Genomic DNA, 22,959 nt, shown 5'->3' on the forward strand with positions numbered 1-22,959 from the left:
ATCCAACAAAACTATAAAAAGTTAGAAGAACTTTTATTACTTTTTTGCCCATACTTTTGAACTTTACTGAAAATCCCAATTCGAGCACGTTCAAACCTAACTTTTGCTACTACACCCATTTTTAAGTATTTTCGTATTTCGTATCTATACTATAAATGCACTACAAAGCTCGTATCACAAGCATTGTACATTGTTGGAGGGGTCTCACTATAGTGTTATTGCAAGGCAGGTTGAATGGCAAGACCCTAAATATCATTCTGAGACGTTCCCAGAAGTGCTTGATCAGAAAGAGGAAAATTCACATCATTTTTCTACAAACATTTCAGAAATTTTGAAAATTATTTCAAGAAATTTTGTCAAAAAAGAAGAAAATGATTGAACTGGATTTTTAAGGTGTTCTCTTCATTAACCATACCTTTGCAACTAAATCACCAAATATTTTTGAATTGTACAATAAAAATTTTAACATTACCGAAGCATCGCACATAAGATTGCAAGCCGCGATATATTTTATCACTAAAACAAACATTAAAATCTATCAAAGAAGACGAGTGTCATGTGTGTTCTGTAAAATGCTGAGACACACCAAGTACAAACTAATGACTAAATGTTATAATTGTGTCTTTTTCTGGGTTTCGTAAAATAAGCCCAGCACCAAAAAAATTAAATAAAAATGTACCAAAAAATATAGGTAAATATTTACCAAATCATATTATTGATTTACAGCTAAAGTGAATATACCACTCGCTGCCCTTTTTTATGGTCTTTACGAATATAATAATCATTTTTGTCGGAAATGAATTTTAGACCCCACCCTTATATATACAAATTCAGGGTATATATTTGCACATTAGGGGGGGGGGGGGGGGGGGAGTTTAAACTTACCTCTCATTTACATCAGAAAGAAAATTACCTCTACCCCCCTAATGTGTAAATATATACCCCGAACTGGTATATATAGGAGTAGGGGCTAAAATTCATTTCCGACAAAGATGATTATTATATTCGTAAAGAGCATAAAAAAGGCATTGAGTGGTAAATTCACTTTAGTTGTAACTCAATAATATGATTTGGTAAATATTTACCAAAATTTGCATTTGCGATGTAACCTTTGTATATTAAAATAAATAAAACACCTTCGATAGAAATCTGCATACTAAAAAACTGCAAAAATTGGGCCTGAAATATCCCATATAAGGTTTTGCACACAATAACAACATGCTTAACTGATTGCCGTCCGCATATTTAGTAAATTGCAAAATCAAATTATAACCTATAAGACTTTTTTCTCCAAATAAGGCTGAGACTTAGTAACTACAAAATTATAGATAAAAAGGTACCTAAAAGCCTCGTCCAAAACATGCTGATAGAGATGGAGCAATGTGCATGTGACAACAATATCAGCTAAGGTAATCCTTTCCCCTACTAGGTAAGTTCTTGTAAGAAGATGGCCGTTTAAGGCTTCAAGGGCTTTGGCAATATCCTCCTTCGCTCGGGTCGTAGCCTGCTTGTTAAATTGCATAATACCTAAGACAGGGAATACCCAAGTACAAGATCCAGGGAGAATCTCAGAATCAGCGAAAGCCATCCATTGAATAATTTGAGCCTTTTCCAAGTCGCTGTTACCCCGGAGTGTTTCATTAGCAACTGAAAATTAATACAGTTTATTCAGTTTTTTTTTTAAGGGAATTAAATCAATAAAGTATAAATTAAAAGATTGAAAACATAATATGGGCCTTTTAGAGCCAGTACCAACGGATTAAGCTTTCCCTCAGTGAAAAAAATAATTTTTTTTTTAAAAATCTCTCATAAATAACTTAATTTAATTTTGTTCACTGTAAAAAGTAAAACCAAAGCCGCGTTTCAGGTTCAACGGTTTCGAACATGGGTTCTTCTCGTCTAGTGCATAAAGCGTTTTCACAAAGAAGGTTCTCGAGGAAAACATGGGGTTGAAACTTCGAACCAGCTGAGCCTGAAAACGCGGCTCAATAATGTATTTGGACGTCTGGGTTATTTGTGACGTCATTCATATTAGTTTTTTTTCCCAAATTAAGGCCTAAACGAAATCTTCCCGAAATCATGTCTTATCTAGATCTTTTTTTCACATCAGAAAATTGTACTATGCACATAAACCCTAATATTCGAAAGAAAGTAGTTAACTAAATGAAATTTTCAGAGATTTTTAGCATTTGATATTTGAGCTGATTCCAAGAGTTTCTTTCCTCCTGGCTCAACTATTTACTTTAATATATAAGACATTCGCCCACAAAGTTTTTTTTTATACTTTTTTTATATTCCAAAATTGTTGGAAGCCAGAGCCATCATTGAAAATGAGCTTTATCTAGAGTATTTTGAGTGTAAAAACACCATTTCTAGACTATACTCCAGCTTTTGTGATCTGTCGGTGCTTTTTTTTTTACTGGTGTTAGTATTCTTAATAATAGTGATTTAGGACGATCCAAGAACGACTATTACAGGTATCTTAACTTTCTGCTTTATCTTTCCCCATCTTTCCGTAATAGCACAACAGCAACCTTACAGCAACACAACAGCAACCTTATAAGAAAATCGAAATATATTTTCTTGTGATTATTATCGCTTCTAATCAGCAGTTGTACCAAACCTATCCTGCTCAAGTCATCCTCAGGGCTATACTGTGGTGTTTATTCGCCCCTTTGTTTTGTGAATAGGTTTTTATATAATATTTTTGCCATTCTTTTTTTTTCTTTTTATTTTTTCTTAATGCTTTTTCCATTAGGAATTTTTTATATTTCCTCCAAAAAAAAAAACGTCTCCCCAGATCCCAAATAAAAAACCCATCATGGCTGGTCAAGCAGACTATCTGAAAGTTCTAATGATACCTCCAATTCGGAGAATAGGACATTGATAAATGTAGATCCTAATGCAACCATAAATGATGATAATGGGTTTCAAGAGGTCCCCTCTAGAAGCTCTAAAAAACGGAAAAAAATCTCCCCAATTAAAAGCATTTCTCCTCTCCCTGCCCAAGATCCTCCCTCCAAAAACTTAGGAATTTACCTTCAAATTACTCCCACTACCCCCTTTGAAATAAAAATGATCACTGCAATAAGAGTTGCAATTTTTAAATTGCTAAAATCAATGTTCTCTCTTAACATTAAACGTGATGGATCTCTGCTAATAGCTGTAGAAGATCAGAAATCAGCAGATACAATAATTAACCTTAAATCCCTTCTAAATATCCCAATTATTGCATCTAATTGGAACCCAAAACAATCACCAACAAAATTTGTAGTTTATAATGTTCCCCCAGAGGCATCTACTCAGGAGTTAAAAGAAGGCCTCTCAGATAGGGCTGGAAACACAATCCCAGTTGAGGAAGTTACCCAACTTGGAAAACCTAACTCTACTGGCCTAAAAACTAGTAGATCCTTCTTATTCACACTAAAGGATAAAATTAATATCCCAGAAAAATTATTCCTATTTGGGCAAATCAAACCACACAAGGAATACAAACCTAAGCCTATTCAGTGTCAGAAGTGTTTAAAACTGGGACACACAACAAACAAATGCAATGAAATTCTCCAAGAGTGTAGTAATTGTAAATATTTCCATCCTAAAGAGCTGACAACTTGCAACAACACTCAGCCTACATGCATCAATTGCAACGGCCCAAATGAATCTACAAATAAATCATTATGCCATGCATACAAGAAAAGAGCTCTAACACTCCAAATATCAACAGAGAAGGCCATCCCATACCCCTTTGCAGCAATGGAAGCAAATGCTGCCCAAAAATACCAGATAAAGCCTGTAATGAAACCAATCAAAACCCCCAAGTCAAATGCTCCAAATGCATCAAACACCCCATATAAAACAAGATCTTCCAAGCTCCCTAGCTCAAATCCCTATCAGAAGGTATCACCAAGCCACCACGCCTCGTTTCCGGGGAGATGAGGCCAGCCTGGCCCTCCCTCCCAAGAATGAACAAACCAAAAGCACTACCAGTAATCAGTCTCTTAACCAACAAACAGGATGCACTAACAAAAATTCAATCCCCAAATATATGCTTATTCATTCTAAACTCTAATGCAGTTCAGGCCATGAACATACATCAACTACAGAAAATAAAAATTATTGCAGAATTGGCAAAAATCTACATCCCAGATGATATGCTCATTCAAGCAAAAAAAGATCTAGCTTTACTTTTAACAAAGCAGAACATTGATACACAGTCATATGAAGAATAAATCAACAACACAACATTTATCAATACTCCAATGGAATGTATGATCACTCACAGAAAATAAGCTAAATGAAATAATATCATTTATGAGTAATAATTCCATTAATATTGCTTGCCTCCAGGAAACTCATTTAACCCAAAATCAACAAATTAAGTCTCTGGGATATACTATCCTGTGAAAGGATAGATCTTCAGAGAGAAAAGGAGGTGGTGTAGCTTTATTAGTTAATAATAATATAAAATTTTGTGGCATCAAATTTCCAGATTTTGAAAATGATGTTGATGTAATTGGTATAAGTGTTTGGCTGAATAATTTAAAAACCTACATAATAAGCTTTTATAACCCTAATGGCCAAACTACAGATGCCAAGGATTTCTTTAATTATATAAGTAATTCTAATATGTTAAAAAATACCATTATTTGTGGTGATTTCAATGCCCACAGCCTTTTGTGGGGAAATAAACCAGCAAATAAAGCTGGTAAATTTATTGAACATATGACTTCAAATAATAATGAATTAGCTGTTGCTACCCCTCCGAACCTGAATACATATTTTAACCCCAAAAGTGGCAAATTCTCCACAATTGACCTACAAATTGTGTCTTTAAATTTTTTGAACAAAATTTACATAAATAAAATTGATAGTCTATGTACAGACCACTTTGCTATAGTTTACTCCCTAAATGAACCTGCTGAAACTTCATCTCATACCTCCAAATATATCAACACTAAAGCAAATTGGTCTATTTTCTAAAATAAGCTAAATGATGAAATTACAAGTTTCACCCGAAGTTCATGCATTTCTAACACAACAGTTGACACACATGCTGAAGCCTTGACATCTTTACTAATAAATACAGCTAATCATGCTATCCCTAGGACAACACCTAAGAAAACATTCCCTAGACAAATTCCTAAAGCATGGTGGACAAATGAGTGCCTAAATAAATGGAAGATAAAAAAGGCAGCTAGGACAGAATTCATAAAAAAACCAACACCTACTACATATTTAAAAAAATTACAAGCAGAATCTAATCAAAAAGGACTATAATAGATGCTAAATATAAATACTGGAATAATTTTGCAAATAATCTCTCCAGAGAAACGCATGAGCCAATTATACGTTAAGTCATAAGCCACATTTGGGAAAAAGACTTCTCCCAACCCACTCCTGTATGAACTTATACATAATAATACCCATTATGAGAATGATATTGAAAAGGCTAACCTATTTGCAACTCTTTTTGTTAATAAGCTAACATCAAATAATAAAAGCAAACTGTCCACAATTCCTATGAACCCTAGTTAATAACCACGCCCAGGATCCGAGTACATAACTAATCCATTTTCAATCCAGGAATTGAATAATGCAATACATCATATTAGGTCCAAAACTAGCAGCAGCTATGACAATATACACCCTACATGGATAAAGAATCTCACACCTTCATACAAACAAGAACTGCTAAATTGTTATAATTACGCTTGGGCATCTTCTAGGTTCCCCAATATATGGAAATGTTCGTCCCTCCTACCAATCCTAAAGAAAAATAAACCAAAAGATAACCCTGAGTCTTATAGGCCCATAATGATTACACCTGTGATGGGGAAAATAATGGAGAAAATGATTTATGACAGACTCCTCTGGTTTGTTGAGAAAAATAACATGATCCCACGCACTCAAACTGGATTCAGGAAATACCACTTCTCAACAGATGCTTTCATTTTTCTAACAAATGAAATAAATGAATCTTTCTCAAATAATAATATCCTAAAGGCAGCTTTCCTTGATTTTGAAGGAGCATATTACAATGCGAAACACCAAATCTTTTTAAATAAACTTGCCAGCCTTGGAGTACCTCCTAAGCTAATATCCTTTATTAAATCCTTCATAGAAGTGCGAAGTTTCATTGTTCGTGTTGGTTCAGCCTCTTCACCCCAAAAGTCAATATCCAAAGGCCTACCTCAGGGAGCAGTCCTCAGTTGCCTCCTATTTGCCCTATATCTCTGGGACATGAACCTACCCCACACGAATCTACAATATGCTGATGATCTGGTGCTATGGTCATCTGGCAACACCTTTCAGATAGCACAGTCAAATCTGCAAAAGTCACTTTTCCAGTTTGAAAAATTCTCTCAACATTCAGATTTACCCATTGGACCCACCAAGTCAAAAATAATCCAATTTCACCGGAAGCGAAACCATGTTAATTCAAAACTAACTCTAAATAAATCAACTATTCCAGAGGATAATAATATCACTTACCTAGGTCTAAGACTTGACAAAAAATTTAATTTCCATATCCACATTTCAAACACAATAAAAAAATGCTATAGAAAAACAAATATACTAAAAAGACTTCTTTCCACACCCTGGGGTTTTAAGGAGAAAAGCTTACTCCAGTTTTATAAATCACATATAAGACCCAATATTGACTATGGGCTCATTGTCTATGGTGCATGCGCAAAGACCCAGATGCAAAAAATTGAAACAACACAAAATGATATAATACGTCTCATATTTGGTCTTAGGAAACCCACAAGCACTAAGTTTCTGCTTATGGAGGGTGGATTAACAACAATAAAGGAGAGACGTAGTTTACTTTTGATAAAACATCTTGCAAGAATTGAATCAAATAGCTGACTCACATTACATAATTGGTTAAGAAATTTAGCCATGTATAGAGGTATTGCAGATGAGTATGCCAATATTCAAAAGAAGTTCCCTGTACCAGAAAAGTCTATTGCACCTACTTTCCCCCACACCCCTCCATGGACTTGGTCATATCCCATAATAAATACTGAATTTTCAAAAGGGAATAAAGATTTAACCCCCATTGCTTTTGTTCAGAAAAAATTTGCAGAACTTAATACAATTACCTATAAAAATCACGTCCAAATATTTGTTGATGGGTCAAAAATGAATGAGAAGGTTGCAAGTGGTGTTTTCCTTCCTCACCTGAAAATTGCAATGGGTAAGAGATTATATAATAATTTATCTATAATGTCTGCTGAGTTTAATGCCATAATCATGGCATTAGAACACCTTAAGCAAAACCAATCTTTGATTGAAAATTCGAATAATAGTATCATCTATTCCGACTCTTCATCAAGCCTTGAGTTGCTGGCCTCAGCTCCACAATATAAGTTGGACATTGACACTTATCATTGTCTCAGTATTATTGATAATCTTGCTTCAAGTGGCATAAAAACTTACTTTCACTACATTCCTAGCCACTCTGGCATAAGTGGTAATCATCAGGTTGATGAAATAGCAAAAAATGCTATAAATATTGACCAGCCAAGTGGGAGACCAATCCCAATTAGAGATATTCACCGATGGAGGCTATCAGATATTAATTTTAATAAGATTAGTCCTATCCTTTCCCCCTTTCCCAATAAGTATCTTTCTAAAATTTATCATAGAATTCGTTCTGGAACAAATGGACTAAAATTTATCATAGAATTCGTTCTGGAACAAATGGACTAAATTTCCTTGCATTCTCATATAAGCTTTCTAATTCAAGTGGGTCAATTCCCCTGTCCCCTCTTTGCAGGCATTGTAATATGAATAATGAAACATTTGACCATTGCCTATTTGAATGTAATATGCAGACGTCTGCACAACATACGTTGCTTTCTAACCTGTTAAAATACTTCAAACACCACAAAATCCCACTGTCAGCCAAGAGCCTAGCCAACTATTCCTGCACACAGAGCATAGAAATCGACATCTATCATCTTATATTTGAACTCCTAGAGTCGAAAGATCTGCTGAATGATATCTGAATATATCTAATAAATATGAGGCAATCAAGCCAGTAGCTCTGTAGCCCACAGAGTGAAGCAAAAGGAAAAGGGCTAAATAGTTTTACTGAAAAGCCCGCCTGCTGTTAAATAGAAGAAGAATAGCAACTTAATTTTGTTATATTCAGCAATAGATACTATTGAAACATTTCAAATAGTTCTAAATCATTAAATGATGCTCTATTAAGGATGTTCGATACCAAAGATTTCATTTTGCGAGTCTCAGCGTCGGCTGACAGTCTCAAAGGCAAAATGTCCATTAGCAAATTTTCCCAGCACCACAGGTAGCTTCCAAATTAATTTTGATAAAAATTGATAGGGGATATTAAATGTGTCAATAGTTCAAAGAGCTAACGAGAAGCTAGTTCGAAACAATTAAAACCTATAATACCCCGACTAATAGTTAAGAAGAACGCTATCTAATCAATGAACATACAGCATAAATAATGTGCATCCTGTGTCCTCAGAGTTCAATCAAAGCAGTAAGCACAACAGGAAACTTCTAAAACTGTCAAATTATTCAATGATACTTCTTTCAAGCTAATTTTTGATGTCTTCCAAAAACATTTTCCTGAACTTGAAAAAGAAAATTCTGCTCCATCATATATATATATATATATATATATATATATATATATATATATATATATATATATATATATATATATATATCTGTGATTGAATAATTTCCTTGTTTCTGATATTTATGCATATTGGAGTAAATGAACCATTTGTTGAGTGATCTGAATTCAGGACCAGCGGACGAAAAGTGTCGTTTAATTGTTTTACCAGCTCTTGTCATATTTAGACTAGTTGATATGATTATCTACTGTATATTTTTAATTCACTGATGATTATTTGGTTTAATTTTTTACCAATTGTGGCTAGACGCAATGATGCTCATATTGCTTATGTTTGTTCAGTATTTGGGAGTTTAAAAAGTAAAATATGTTAGGTACCTGCAGTGCTGTGTATAATTGAGTTTTTGTTTCTCGTCTTTGTAATTTGTTCGATGTGTTTTTTTTCTTTTTTTAGTGATACTCCGTCTTTTGTACCTTTTGTTTTTAGACGGGTAATAAATAAGTAAGTAAATAATAAATATATATATACCTAAAATATATATATATATATAATTTTTTTTTCTAATGATACATTTTATTAAATCTGAATTTCTTTAATCACTGGTACAAAATGTTAATATCGTACCACTTACCCCCCACCCCCTGGATACAGCCTTGGGGAAAAATATATTGATATAAAAATATACCAATAGTACCAGCCCACATGCACAATGATGTGACTGGTACCCCCCCCCCGCCAAATGTTTTCTCGACTCGTAAAAACGTAACAAAAAATAATGAATACAACCTAGGCAAATATTCGTGCTAAATAATCAGCAGTCGTCTTCTGTCAAATAGAATAATAATAAAAAAAAAGTGATATAAAATTTGAGCATCAAGTAAACCTTTGAAGCTAAAGATAATGAGGCTATACCAAACCTTACTTTAATTTGTTGACTTTAGATTAAGTACTTTTTTTATCAATGTGTTTTTGAGTAAGCTAGTTTTTTCTTTGTTTTATTTTATATTTCTATTCACTGTCTTTGCAAAATTCCTTATAGTTTTGTGTGATGGAAAGGCAGTGGAGTCTCCGTCATTATTTATGAGGTTTAGATTTTCTATAAGAACAAATCTTAAATGTAAAAAGAATAGAAAAGATAAAAATAACAGACTCACCATAATAAGCTATAGCATTACTTTCAGCAATGCAGTGTCCATCAGCTGATTCAAAAGCTGGCACCTACGAAAATGCACAAAATTACAACTTTGTTTCATCATACAAGTCATATAAACTGCAACCAGTTTTCACATGACAACTGTCACAGGTCCACCTCAGTAACAGGGTGGGGGTCAGGAGTCGAGGGAGAGGGAGGGAGGGGGTCGAAAACAAGAAACACGTAAATTTTAGGCATTATTTTCAAACAGGAACTTTAGACAAGTCTGTGGGAGGAAGGTCCCCATACCCCTTCCTGTGTGCCTGATTGGCTACTACACAGATTGTAACACGTTAATCAATGCAGAGCCCTTTTTACTCAGGCACTGTTAGCTAATGGGTAAAGGAACTTATACAAAAGAGACACAAGTCAGCACTAAAAAAGCTCTAATAAACAAAAGAAAATTTTAATACCATTGAGAAGTACCACAGTTGGACAGATATTCCAGCTTGTGTTGCAATTCAACATTTGGAGTAATAAATTTAGCTTTATTCCAAACCGTTCCTGTTTAAGCTGTTCAAATGGCTGATCTTTTTTTTTAACAAGAGCTAAATTTACTACTCTAAATGTGGAAGGCACTGAATAAATATTGATATTTGAATTAAATAAAGTTGCCATCAAGCCATGGCTAATTGGAGAAAAAGCTAAGACATATAGTCTGAGTGAGAGGCACAGCTGGCATAAGCCTTTTTCAGGAATGAGTAAAAATGATGTTATTGTAACTTGTTGATAGTCTATCATCCATCCATCCTAGGGGAGGACTATGGTAGAGTCTTAGAACTAAGGGATGATCAAGATTTTTGGATTGACTCATGACGGACAATGTCGACTGGACTTGATTTTTTTGTTTACATACATACATATTGTTGTTTTAATGCTAATTTCTTGGTTTTTCTTGATCTGTCACCATTTTACTCAAGATTGGTTGTTATTTTAATGCTAATTTCCGAGTTTTTCTCATCAGTTACCACGTTACTCAGGGTCACACAAGGCATTTTTATTCCAGACAAAAATAAGAGTTAATTCATTTTTCTACTGTACAGATGAGCTCTTCCTCCCAAAATGAAAGATTGTGTTATTTGGAAGCCAAGTAGCTCAAGTTTCTGCCATCTGCAACTCATGTCCCTTAGAACGAAACCTAACAAATTTATAATTGCCAAGAAATATAGGTGTGAAAACTACAGAGGGAAGATTCCAAGTGAATTCAGGTAAAAGAAAATGCTAAAAATACAAACATGCCGTAACTAAATTGTAAAGGTTATGAAAAACATTTTAACAGAAATTTCAATGCTGCTTAGCAATAGGTTTGCCCAATAAGTGTTACTCTAGTTCCTATTCAATTTAAGACAACTGTCGTTAACACATTTGTGTTTTCAGGGCATTTTCAGCTGTATGAAACTCTCCATTTTCTGTTGAGCAAACGAAAGATTTTGCGAGATGGGAGGTATTTTGACGTCATATCAAGTTTCTCAAAATGAAAACAATTCATTGCCCTCAGGCCTAAAAGGGCTACACCGATTAAAGAACAAAAGGAGATAGTGTATGTTTGAGCAGACTTTGATCCTGCTGATTTAATTGCCCTACTGATCTTTTTTGAGGAAAGTTCAACAATCAGTTTTAAGTGTGAGTCTTATTTATGAGCTTTTTTATATGTGACTGGCATGATGGAAACAAATTATGTTTTACCCTGGACTTCAAATTGGAAATCCCCTTTTCACCAACTTTAAGATGTCACAAAAAACATCAAAATAAAAACGTTTTTGCCCCTTGTCTTAGGTTTATTTATACCTGAAAATAGTTTTTTAAAGATTATTCTTATAGTTGTCTCTAAATGATGAACCATGAAAATCAATAGCCAAACCTAATTAGTCAAGTTTGACAATGCGTTTTGCCCATAACAAAACTATAATACCAACAACCGGTAGATTACCAAAGACAACTACACCTTAGAAGGAAAACTTCTTCAGCTGTTTACTTCCTTATGTTTTTAATTTACTGTTTTTTTTTTGCTGATTTTTAGTTCATGCTCCATTTTTTTTTAATTTGGTGCCCACTACTACAGAAGTACAAAACTACATATGGAGGTCCTTTTCATTAGAAACTGAATTTTAAAATATTCTATTTTTTAAGGAGTGTATTGTTATGTAAGTTCCCTCCTAACCAATAAAAAAAATAATTCAGATTGCAGATTCACTTTCTTGATTCTTACAGTTCAGAGGTCTGAATATTTTTAATAGTGAATATGAAAATTTGCATTCCATTGACAAGAAGCAATTAAACCTCACTTTAGAATTGTATATTCTGAATTAAATACCTTAATTAAAGAATTAAAGAAAAGACGAGCTTTACATAAAAAAAGGACTAAGAGACAATTTGTGTGCACACTCAAATAAAAAGTCAGGCTTGGAGATCCCATACCATTACTTACATACAGGCTGGGTTAGCACAGAAGAAAGAAATTGAGAAGAAAAATCCCTGAAAATCACAAATTAATGTTGTACTAGTTTATACATATAGCTCGTCAAACAAACTTGTTTTTGGTTTCCTACTGCTCTTTCACAACAATTATCATTGTAATCTCAAATTTTTAAACCTAAATTCACAAAACAAAAATTCAAATAGTGACTATATTATTACCAGATTAACTGCAACTCAGGCATAATCACTTTTGACAACTAAAAATTGTATCTCTCATTTTCTTTTTCTTGTGATTTGAAATAAAGTTAACATCATTTTTTGTTTCATATTTTCACACCAAATAGGGATTCAAAACAAATTAAAATAAAAACATGATGCATATTTATATTCATAGCAAAAAAACATGAATCCCCCCCCCCCAGTTAGCCCCTTTTTTTGTTTACAATTTCAATTAATCTAACAATTAAGATAGTACATAAGAGTAGCCCTAAAAGTGACAGAAAAGGTTGTACAATATAATCCCAATAGAGCTCCTCAAAAAGGTCCTGCCAACCACTCATCCTAAACAAATTCTAAGTATTCTTCAACCACTTCTTTTCTAAACAAATTCTAAGTATTCCTATTGTAAAAGTGGAAAACCTACAAATTGAATCCTGAATTTTTTTTGATAGCTAACATATCAGCCATTGAAACAAAAAGTGTCTCCTGAACATATGAACTAAAGACCAGAATTTGTTAATATTAAACAATTTGGATCAAATGAGTTTCTTAAACAGCTACTGGTTAAATGATTAAATTGTGTAGTTTTTTTTTGTGTTTAATTAAGTTTAATTCAATTATAAATATGATTTTCCCATCCATCCAGTTCTAACTTTACATTAATGCAGTTACACCTACATGACATTGGGCTATCTCTATCTTGTCTATCAGGTTTATGATTTTTCCAAAGACAGTTAATAGAATTTTTTTTACAATTAATACATTTAAATAGACAATTAATAGACCAGGTTATTTTTTCCAAAGATAAGTAATAGACAAAAATCAGGATCTTTACTAAAATTGGCTTATTCTGTGTATCTGATGTATATTCTGTGTATTACAATCCCTAGAAAGGATTTTTTTTATGTTCTATGATTTTGTTTTTATTTATAATATAGTTCCAATTTAGAAATTGAATATTCATAAAAACAAAAAGCAAGCAAAAGGATGGTCATATGGAAGGATTTGTATCAATTATAGATTCCCCCCCCCCCCCGCAGATTACAGCTACTGTTAAATATAAACCATATTTGAAGGAATAACCTATCATTAGATACATTAGAAAACTCACCTTACCAAGAGGAAACTTCTTCAAAAAGGCATCAGATTTGTTGGTTTCACCAAAGACAAAACCCTTGGCAATTTCAAGTTTGGCACCTGAATATTGGGCAGCAATGAGAGCCTTAAAGGCCCTGAAGTTTTCTGGGTATGTGTATAATTTCTGGAATAAAAATTCAATATCAAGATTTGCAGAAAACAAAAATTACAGAACTATCCTGCTGTGCCTGCATAAAGCTGTACTTGAGAAGGTACTTGCATGATATAGCAGAACCTGTTTCTTTGATGCTCAATCCTAATCCTGAAAGGCATAAGTCTTTTTCAGGATTGTATAAAAATGAATATCATTTGAATTAAAATCAAGTTTAGTTAGGTATTATATTTTCATCATATTACAATGCAGATTGCAAACTAAATGAATTTCATAAATGAACAAAAACAAAACAGTTTTACTTAGGTTCTACTTAGACAAAGAATATCAGGTCAGAGCTATATCATACAAGAATTCTTGAGAATTTATTTAAAGGTCCTTTTCTTTCTGGGAGATAAAACAAACATTTTGTCTCCCATATCTAAGAGACACACCCTATCTGACCAGACATAAGCTGTGTCTATTATTCCACAGCATTAACACAGGTGTGACCCTTGGAAGCTAGAGGATTTTCTAGTCTGTGTACATATATTTAAAAACATCACAATTTAGTTCCAACTAAAATATGCCCAAAATGAAGCTGCTAAAACTAAATTTTGTGTGCCACTGACTGTACATACCCTCCTGATATTAAATCATGTGATCATTACACAAGGGCCACACAAGGACATGCAACAGATACAGGGGAGATATAGGGGATGGAAATTATAACACTATGTTCTTAGTTAAAACCTGAAGTGACAATTGTTTGTACTTTGGTGCAAGCAGTCACAAATTCCTTTTATAATTTTGACCCCAAACCTCATATTTGTTCACTTTTGTTTCCAAAGCTTCAATTTCTCCCCTGTGATAGTGGATCCTCTTAATCTAAATGAGTCTTGCTGAGCCCATTGTTGTTAAATGCAGATGACAGAAGCCCCAAGTTAAATGAGCTAAGTTAAATGCTACAGCATTGTAATCCAGAAAACAAATAAAATGAAATCCGGATGAGTTGAATCATTCAGACACAAGACTGTAAAAGTAAACGTGTTATGATTTAAATAACTAATTAAGCAACTTTACTTAAAGAGTAATTTAAGCACAACCAGTTGTTTGACTCTAGCTGTGCACAGCTTCTTTCAAAACTTTGTGGTTGACCATTTAGCTGCAAATAACATTTTGACCATCTTTACTTTTTATAATATTAAGAGGGCTACACAAGACTTACATGGACAGAGGGCCTTAGGTAGCTACCCTCTAGCACTGTTTAAAAGTAAACTAGTTTATTGAGTAAACAGATTTTGGCTACATTCCAAAATATTATTGATTAGTTATGTGATTTGATGTTGACTGAGCCAAACTAAGGCATTTATTCTAACACTTTGAAAGTGTATATTCTACTGTCCTGTTCAGGGCTGTGGAGTTAATTATAAGTTATACCAACTCCAGACATTTTCAATACACCAATTCCAACTCTATTCAGCAAAAATTTACTAAAAGTGACACCATCTCTAATGCCCTATTTTAAGGCTTTATTTAGCTAAATTCTATAAGTTATAACTGACTATGAACTGACTATATATATATATAATCTTGTGATGTCTTATGTATTCTTTGATAAAATGAGTTGCTGGGTCTGGAATTGTGAAAACTACTAAGTGATTTTAATGAAATGGGTGGAATTAGGTATCAATCTAGGGTCCAGTCAAGGGCTTTAAATTGTATTTGGTACTGTTCTATTAGCTTAAAGATACACAAGAAGTGAAGTTTGTTTAATGTGAATGAAATGGAACAAAATATGATTAAAATATAAACTTAGAAACAAATTTTGGCTATATACTTGCAAATTAGGGCAGTGGGGGGTAAAGCTCAGCATATATTAAAATAAGTAACCTAAACATAACCTAACCTAGGTACATTTCCCCCCCTAAACCCCAAAAAACTATAGTTTAAATATTGTAAATGCAGGAAGAAACCACTGTTTGCAATCCTCAGCATAAGAAATCTCTATTGAAATAACCTGTTTGACAAGTATCATCTTTGCTGCATGGCTTCAAGCTAATAGAACAGTACCTTGTATTTTTTTAATGAAACATATATATTTTGAGAAAGCATAAAAAAGGCATCAAGAAGTGCATTCACCACTACTGTTATTTCTGCAATGGGTGTGATTTCAACAACCACAAATTGTAAGAAAACTTGTTAATAAAGAGGACATAATGCAGAAAAGCAACTGACAAATATATTATTAGAGATATGTATGGGACCATCAAGGGGTGGGATGCATTGCCTGAAAAGCAATATATTTAGAAAGAACATAAGGAATTTACTGATATCACTACAGTAAAATTCTAGACAAGCTACTTTTTGCTATCTTGCAAAGGGGTTGGGTTAGGAAAATGAAACTAACAGTAATGAATCCAGGGTAGAAAACATACCCTGGGAAGGAATTATTAAGCTAGTATGTTTAGTCTCTTCTGATTTCTAATCTTAGAAATTTGCCTACTTGACATGAAAAGTAGGCAAACCTATTGGAATTTTTACAAAACAACATTATACCTTAAATCTCAGTTTCTTTTTCTCTGGTTTTGGTTTTGAAAATGCAATTCCTGTTATTTGATTAATTTTAAGCCATACCAATTGGTTTTTCTAAACTCTAGGTATTTACAGATCTTTAAATCTTAATTAATATATTGGAATTGAACTAAGTTATAAAGCAGAAAATACAGTACTTCCATATAATATAGTACACATTCAAGGATTTTAATTGTGATGATGAGTAAATAACTGGCTTTTGTGGTCTTTATACTGGACAATCAGCTTTGGCTTGGTAGAAAACTACATTGTAGCTATATTTTAATTAAATATTTAGTAGGTACTTAATAATGCATTCTGTGCAGCCCCCTTACCATAATTATTTGTTGTGGTATTTTTCATAATTTTGTTACTAAAGTATATTATATTTTCAGCATTTCTTGTTTTATTACATTAGCATTCACCAAACTTCACTTCTTGAGTGTGTACCATATAATATAGCAGTACCAAAAATACTTCTTGGTAAATTTGCAAATGGCACAATAATTTAGCTAGGATGAAAGTGAAAAAGTCATTTGATGCCTTTTAAGCTCTTTCATAATACAATAATTGCTTCTATTGCAAATTGCATCTTCAGCCCTTAAAGGGGCCCTGAAGGTATTTTATATGAATTATGAAAGAGCACAAAAAAAAACATCAAATGATATTTCCACTTTCACCCTAGCTAAATTATATGGTCCATTGCAAATTTACCTTGAACTTTACACCCCCTCACCCCCTAATGTGCAGATATACACCCCAAATTGGAAGTTACCCTGAATTGTCATTAGCAAAGTTTTGAATTGTAAAATTCAGCACTATTTTTGTTGACAGCATTTGAAAAACTTGAAATGGTAGGAAAACAGTTTGAATTGAGTTGCCTAATAAATGAGGCTTGGATTGTAGTAAGTAAGAATGTTTAGATTATATTACTCTTTAAAAATTTATTTCAAAACAAGTGATATATTTTTGTACACTTTTCAATAACTTAACTAGTGTTGATAACTTCTTTGTGTGGTTACAAAATGAAACACCTTCAGGGCCCCTTTGAGGGCTCAAGATGCAATTTACAATATAAGTCAATATTGTATTATGAAAGAGGCATCAAATGCCATTTTCATGTTCATCCTAGCTAAATTATTGTGCCACCTGCAAATTTACCTACTTCTCTTGCACTTCATTTAAGCAAACAATATATTTTCCAAGGTTTCACTTATATAACACAAAGATTTTTAAAGGTCAGTGTCCTCTAGAGGGAGAAGAAGTAGAGGTAGTTACTTCAAAATACCTTCTTAAAGTTTTGGTAAAATTCTACTTTAGCTACTTTTGGCTATCTTGGGAAGGGGTTAAGTTAGGAAAATGAAACTTTCAGGGATGGGTCTACAGGCTAAAGTATGTCCTGGGAAGGTGTTTTGAAGTACTTACCTCCACTTCTCCTTCCTCTAGAGCATCCTGACCTTTTAAAATCTGTGTTATAGAAGTGAAACCTTGCAAAATAGATCTTCTGCTTAAATGAAGCACAACAAAATTGTTTTCAGCTTCACAACTTTGCTCAATACCAATTAATAAGGTTTTAAAGATATGCTGATACATTTCCTAAATTTTGAAAAAAAATGTTGATGACTTAAAATTTGGTCAATATTTACCAAATCATATTATTGAGTTAGGAATAAAGTGAATACACCATTCAATGTTGTTTTTTATGCTGATTATGAATATAATAATCATTTCCAATAGAAATGATTATTATATTTGTAATCAGCATAAAAAATGCACCAAATGGTATATTCATTTTAGTTGTTACTCAATAATATGATTTGGTAAAAATTTACCTAAAATTCTACTCAAATAACAGGAATTGCAATTTCAGAACTAAAGCCAGAAAAAAAAGAAACTGATAATTGAAAATTAAGGTAAAATATTGTTTTGTCAAAATTTCAATAGGTATAGACCTGTAATGTAGAAAACTTTCAGGACCCCCTAGAGGGAGAAGGAATAGAGGTAGGTACTTCAAAATACCTTCCTGGAACATACTTTAGCATGTAGACCCATCCGTGAAAATTTCATTTACCTAACCTAACCCCTTTCCAAGATAGCCAAAAGTACCTACAGTAGAATTTTACCAAAGTTTCATTTACCTAACCCATTTCCAAGAAAGCAAACAGTAGCCAAACAAGAATTTTACCCTTCAGCCTGTAGATCCATCCTTGAAAGTTACATTTTCTTAAACCCAAAACCTTTATAATAGCCTATAGGCTAACAAATAGTAGCTAGTCTAGAATTTTAGTGAATTTGACCATTAGGCTAATTTCATTCCATTAGCAAATTTCCACCAGTTTTTTTCAACCATAGAACATTTCCCAGATGCTGAAAACATTACCCTATGGGCCAATTGAGTAAAAGTAACATTCATAACACTTTCCTTGTACCCCATTGAGGCAGTAAATCCAATTTAGAAGTCCAACTAAAACACAATAGGTCCATTTTTTAGCACTAAGATCTTTCATCTTTCTGCAAAGATTATCATTTTTTCAACTCATCTCTGTTCTAAGATCTTACAGCTTACTGACGTTAGCAAAAAGCATGAAAGAAACCATCTTTCTGTCATTTAGAACAATGATGAGAACTGATTACAACAATGATGATATACTGATCATTGTTCTCAAACCACTGATCAGAAAAGAATGATGAAAAATGTTTGCATAAAAACAAAAGATCTTAGCACATTGATGAGTGAAAAATGGCCCTAATAACTTCAAAGGTTGTTGTCCTAAGGAGGGGCAGGTTTTGGAGGTAGGTGCTTAAAAATACCTTCCTGGATGCCATAGTGACTGTAGTTCCAATCCCTGGAAGTTCTTTCATCAAACAACTACTTTGCGATACAGCTAGAACCCATCATCTCCCAGTGCATTTCACACGAAATTAACTGGTTTGTACCCTTTTTCTTAATTGACTCTTTGCAAGTAAAGTGAAAGCAAAGATGATGTATAAATATAGTTGCAACCCATGAACAGTATGGAATTCATTAAACTACGGATACTATTTCGGATATTCAAGCAACAGTATTATTTTTATAACATAATTGATTTGTACTAACGGTTTATCAAGATGCAAATAGATAAGACAAAAGTAATTTCTTACTCCAGCAACCATCTTCTTTTAAGTAAATTGCTGTTGTGTAGTAAATATATTTATTTCAATAGAAAAACAGAGCTTACACAGTGCGTCATCTACTATCAAAATTAACACTCATATATTTCCTGATTTAGCCGTCGGCTTTGAACTTACATAAATAATACCGCTCTGCCACATATATTATATGTGACCCCTTTCTGGAATTTATTGGCAAACCGTGAAAAGTATAAAATCCGCTCTGTATTTTTCCGTTTTGCAAAGTACCAACTAAAATTGCCACCTTGGACAAAAAATAGTTGTCTGATTTGGCGCTATGAACTAGCGGACCCAAATCTAGCTGTTGAGACACTTATTAGCCGGCAAAAAACAAAACCAGAAATTCTAAAGCACGAGTGGGCAAGTTTACTTGTTTAATTTTCCCTCTTGTTGCCCTTTTTATTTTTTATTTTATTTAATTTTTTTTCTCCTTTCAAAAGTTGTTGTCTTTGTTGCTATTTTCCAAGAAGTTGTTGTTTCTGTTGTAATCTTTGAGTATGATATCTTTCAGTTTCCACTTTTCGTACTTTTTTTTATACTATTTAAGAAGTTGTTGCTTTTGTTGTTATTATTATCGTTTTGTTTCCTCTTTTCGTATTTTTGTATACTCTGTCATTGTACATTTATTGTATACGACGGGTTTTCAATATATTATTATTATTATTATTATATTGCAAAAAGGAAATTTACTCAATTTCGGAACAATAGCAGTAACCAAGGCCTTATCTGCAGGTTACCGGGATTGAATCCCCCCCAAAAAATTTTTTGTACCGGTTTGTAAGATCGTAACAAAATGCATATTTTTTAAATACGGTTTTAAAGTTTTTGTTTCCCCCCCCCCCTAAAAAAAGAGAAAATAATAGATGTGCTTGGCAGTAACATTATAGGAATACATGTGACCAAATATTAATGACAAGTTTTATAAATCAGCAAATAGTACTTCTTTCAAAGACACTTCTTCTCTGACAGTGTCACTTACCTAGGTAGTATTATTGGTAAAGGCAGTGGGTGCACTGAAAATATTAAAAGTAAGTTAGCCAATGCCCAGGGTGTATTTTCACAGTTGAAAACGTTTGGAAGAATAGGAAGATAAATCTACAAATCCAAGTGAGAATACTGGAAGCTACTATGATGACAGTGGTCAAGTATGGTTTTGAACCATGGGCGCTCCTAAAGACGGAGGAAGATTTGCTAGATGTTTCCTAGAGCAATCGCGTACGGATTATTTCAGGCACCCACCTGACAGGATGTATTTCAAAAGGTGAGCTCAAAAAATAAAAGTTAAGCATTTAATATTCCTCCTAAGCAAGACAAATTGGCAAGGCCACTGGATAGAACTGTACCAGTTAAAAGAGGGGCCAGGCAAGGTGCAATTGCCTCATCTGTCACTTATGCTGATGACATTTTCAACATCAGCCCAAATTTGGACACCATTTCTGGAAACTTTTCAAAAAATCCAAGCAAAATACTTAAAATCTGGTCTTGAATTTAACGCTGTAAAGTCCGACGTAGTGCTTTTTATCTGGAGAAGTCAATTTCCTCATAAAATTGTACTTGGGAATTCAAAGTTCTGCCCTTCTGACCAAATCATTTACCTTGGTATTCCCACTGAAAATACCATTTCTTACACTCGTCATCTTTTAACAGAAGGCATCAAACAGTGCATATCAGCTTCATATGCTTTCATAGTGTCTTCTAAGCTTCGTTTCAATCACCGTTGTCTCGCAACGCTGTTACTCTCCTCAACATCCTCTACATTGCCTCCCTCTGAAAGATTCTTACTAATGCTGATAAATTGAAAATCCGCTCTAATTTCTTCCGTTTCGCAAAATACCTACTGAGATTTTAATTTGGACACGCAGTTCAAAGCTCATCAATAGTCTGTCCATAACAGATCCTACTATAGCCGTTGCTAGACTTATGAAAACACACATTCAAAAGATTTCAAGACATGCTTGAACCCGACTTCTTAAACTCTAGTTACTTCCTCTTAGTTGTATGGTGATATTTTACTTTTGTTTTATTTTTTTTTCTTTGTAGTGCTCCGTCATTTTCTTTTTGTATGAAGACGGGTTTTCAAGAAACAATAACAATAATAATACTATATCCTCTTGGCTAAAGGATTTACGGCTTTAAGCTTCAAAGAGATCAGGAACAGAAATAAAAAACAAATAAAAGTTCAAATAGAGATAAGTCCTTTGGAAAGTCTAGTTTTTCGCTGTCTAATGAAAGGGATTATCCCTACTGGAAACTTTATTTGTTTTCATAGAAAGGCATCATGGCTGGCCCTCGAAGAAATACCTGCGTCGTAAATATAGAAATGATAGACCAAACAAGTGTATAACTTTAAATTCAACAACATTCCGTTGGTAATTGTAAGAAGAAGAAGTTAGTGCCACCTTCATCAAAGATTCAACTCACATTTAAGCAATATTAAAGAACTCAAGACTTTGAGTGAACCCTGCTAATGAGCCCTCTCAGCAAATGAACCGGATACTATTCGTGACCCGAAAATAATAATTTTTTTCTTTATAAATACCGATGGTTTCAATTCTAATATTTTAGTTTATCCGCTGATGGCGATTACTTATGTACGCGGTCAAAATATCCAGATCTTTTTGTATCTCTTTTTCACTGTCTAATAAAAGACTTACCCCTATTTGCGCTTTTATTTGTTCTAAATTGTCTAGTCTTTTGGGTTTTCAAACCCCTAGAACCCTCCATCCTTCTTCACCAAAATGTACTATCCTTTTGGTCCAGAGAAGAAACCATAAATTTTTCAATCCAATCGCACAACCTAGGCTAAGCAGGTCACATTTTTTTCCATGATAAGACCTATTTGTAAACAATTACTATTACTATTACTAACAACTCACTGCAGCACCAAGCCACCTGAGGCCAACACAGCTATGCACACTCCTCCCAAATCGTAATCTATTTCAAGCCTCTCGCTTTACACCCTCCCAATAAGTTCAGATAGTCCCCAAAAATGGGGCCCAAAAAATACTAAAAAGTGTCTGTTTCGATTCGTATTTATGTCCTGGTGCTAAGGTGACCCGAATGCAGAAGGACAAAATGAAAAAAATATATTCTTCCTAAAACACCTTAAATGCCCCTAGGGCAAAGCTTACAACCCTTTCTCCGAGGGCTGTGGGGGGGGGGGAAGTGTCATCCTCAAAGACATAATTTCCAGGTTTTTCAACTAGTTGAACAAAATGGCTATCTCAAAATTTTGATTGAAAGTGTTAGGGGATATGGTGGACTTGGGAGGGGGGAGTAGAGATGCATTATTGACTCCGAACAGCAAACCCAATATGGGCATAGAGTCATTAGGAAGAGTGATTACGTAATTGGTCAATGACTTCTTTCTCCAAGGGCGTTGTTGTTTTGGCCAATTGCCCGCTAGGGGGGAATCTTATGATCCAGGAATAGGAAAGAGTATTTTTTGTTGTTGTTTTTGGCCAAGTGCCCGCTAGGGAAGAATGTTATGATCCAGGAATAGGAAAGAGTATTTGTTGTTGTTGTTGTTGTAAGTGTATGCT

At 33.7% G+C, this 22,959-nt stretch overlaps 1 protein-coding gene across 2 annotated transcripts in view; it reads right to left on the reverse strand.

The window, feature by feature from the left end:
- Positions 1-19,457, reverse strand: part of eEF1gamma (elongation factor 1-gamma) — a 38,400-nt gene extending 18,943 nt beyond the window's left edge. Inside the window, exons 1-4 of one of the 2 annotated variants that reach the window (XM_089091965.1) lie at positions 19,388-19,457; positions 13,556-13,705; positions 9,770-9,833; positions 1,341-1,647 (exon numbers count right to left, since the gene is read on the reverse strand). In XM_089091965.1, the coding sequence (XP_088948091.1) occupies positions 1,341-1,647; positions 9,770-9,833; positions 13,556-13,705; positions 19,388-19,399 (533 nt within the window). In that variant the 5' untranslated portion in view covers positions 19,400-19,457. Of the gene's footprint in view, positions 1-1,340; positions 1,648-9,769; positions 9,834-13,555; positions 13,706-19,057; positions 19,088-19,387 lie in introns of those variants that run through there. The other variant, XM_089091964.1, reaches the window with a different exon arrangement.
- Positions 19,458-22,959: the final 3,502 nt, after the last annotated feature.

This window comes from Artemia sp. Qi Xiang Cuo, chromosome 7 (assembly GCF_049724085.1).
Source record: "Artemia sp. Qi Xiang Cuo chromosome 7, ASM4972408v1, whole genome shotgun sequence".
Taxonomy (NCBI): Eukaryota; Metazoa; Arthropoda; class Branchiopoda; order Anostraca; family Artemiidae; genus Artemia; species Artemia sp. Qi Xiang Cuo.